Consider the following 1,672-nt stretch of genomic DNA (forward strand, 5'->3'; position numbering starts at 1 on the left):
CCACAAAGTTTTTGGATGTTAGAGCTTAGTATTTCATCATATCCAACTTACCAAAAAAATGTAGAATATAAGCTAAACATGAAGGCATAAGTGGAATTTCTCAGTTCAAATGCCATAATACAGTTAATTCTTATTGATGTATTTGACATTAGCTGCCATTAAATCCAAAATGAGAACTTCATTTTTTTAAAGATTTTATTTATTTATGTTTTCTTTTTTCACTCATGGAGTATCCTTTTGGAATAGACTAATAAATAGTACTTGAAGAGACCAGATGCTTTCTAGTTAAAATTTTCTAATTTTATAGGTAAAATAACCAGGAAAGAAAAGTCAATGGCTCAAGTTGCACAGCTAGTTAGAGATTCCAAGTAGTTTTGATAGTGTGGCATGATTCTTCTCAATTGACTCCAATTTTTTTATCATTAACAGGTACCAAGAAATACATACCCATGGCTGATGTTAATTTTACATTGGTTACAGAGTTTATCCTTTTGGGACTGACAGATCGTGCTGAACTGAAAGTTGTCCTCTTTGTGCTTTTCCTGCTGATCTATACCATTTCCTTGGTGGGGAATCTAGGAATGGTCTTTCTAATCCAAGTAACTCCCAAACTCCAAACACCCATGTATCATTTCCTTAGCTGCCTGTCATTTGTTGATGCCTGCTATTCATCAGTCTTTGCACCAAAAATGCTGCTGAACTTCTTTGTTGAACGGGAGACAATCTCATTCTCTGCATGCATTGTGCAGTATTTTTTATTTGTGTCACTCCTTACCACTGAGGGCTTCTTGCTGGCGGCAATGGCTTATGACCGCTACATGGCCATTGTGAACCCTTTATTTTACACAGTGGCTATGACTAAAATAGTTTGCATTGTCCTGGTCATTGGGTCATGTGTAGGAGGCTTAATCAACTCATTGACACACACAATTGGTTTGGTGAAATTGTCTTTCTGTGGGCCAAATATCATCAGTCACTTCTTCTGTGACCTTCCCCCACTATTGAAGTTGTCATGTTCTGACACATCCATGAATGAACTGTTGCTTTTAATCTTCTCTGGAATTATTGCTATGATCACTTTCTTGATTGTGATGATCTCCTATGTCTTCATTGTTGCTGCTATTCTGAGGATCCGCTCAGCAGCAGGTAGACACAAAGCCTTCTCCACCTGTGCTTCACATTTAACGGCTGTGACTTTATTCTATGGCTCTATAAGCTTTAGTTACATTCAACCAAGCTCTCAATATTCCTTAGAACAAGAAAAGGTGGTATCTGTGCTTTATACCCTGGTGATTCCTATGTTAAACCCAATGATTTACAGCCTGAGAAACAAGGAAGTAAAAGATGCTGTGAAAAGAGCTACAGAAATAAAATATTGTCCTTGTTAATTTCGCACCATATGTGGTCCAAAAATAGCATACAAAGAAGCTCTCTGGAACAGAATATTTATATAAATTTATTAAAGTTTTGAGACTGAAGGAGTCTTAGAGTTATTTTTAATGGGAATTTTCTATTTTATAGCAGAAGAAAAAAGCCTAGAAAAATAACAAGGTAAAGGACATATGTCTGGTTATGGTTTACAAACTAACTTAAAAACTATAGTAAGATCTAGGCTATTTATCTCTGGACAGCTGAAGACCCCTTCATTCCTGTATATGCATAGAAATGAATA

At 36.0% G+C, this 1,672-nt stretch overlaps 1 protein-coding gene across 1 annotated transcript; it reads left to right on the plus strand.

Moving 5' to 3' along the window:
- Nucleotides 1-449: 449 nt before the first annotated feature.
- On the plus strand, nucleotides 450-1,388 carry LOC144293336 (olfactory receptor 5J3-like). The gene has a single exon (XM_077864422.1). It carries the CDS (start codon nucleotides 450-452, stop codon nucleotides 1,386-1,388), a length of 939 nt encoding a protein of 312 aa, XP_077720548.1.
- The last annotated feature ends 284 nt before the right edge of the window (nucleotides 1,389-1,672 follow it).

Source organism: Canis aureus, chromosome 21 (genome assembly GCF_053574225.1).
Source record: "Canis aureus isolate CA01 chromosome 21, VMU_Caureus_v.1.0, whole genome shotgun sequence".
Classification (NCBI taxonomy): domain Eukaryota; kingdom Metazoa; phylum Chordata; class Mammalia; order Carnivora; family Canidae; genus Canis; species Canis aureus.

Coding starts and splice junctions, on each gene's coding strand:
- LOC144293336 (XM_077864422.1), top strand. CDS start 450: ATGGCTGATGTTAATTTTACATTGGTTACAGAGTTTATCCTTTTGGGA.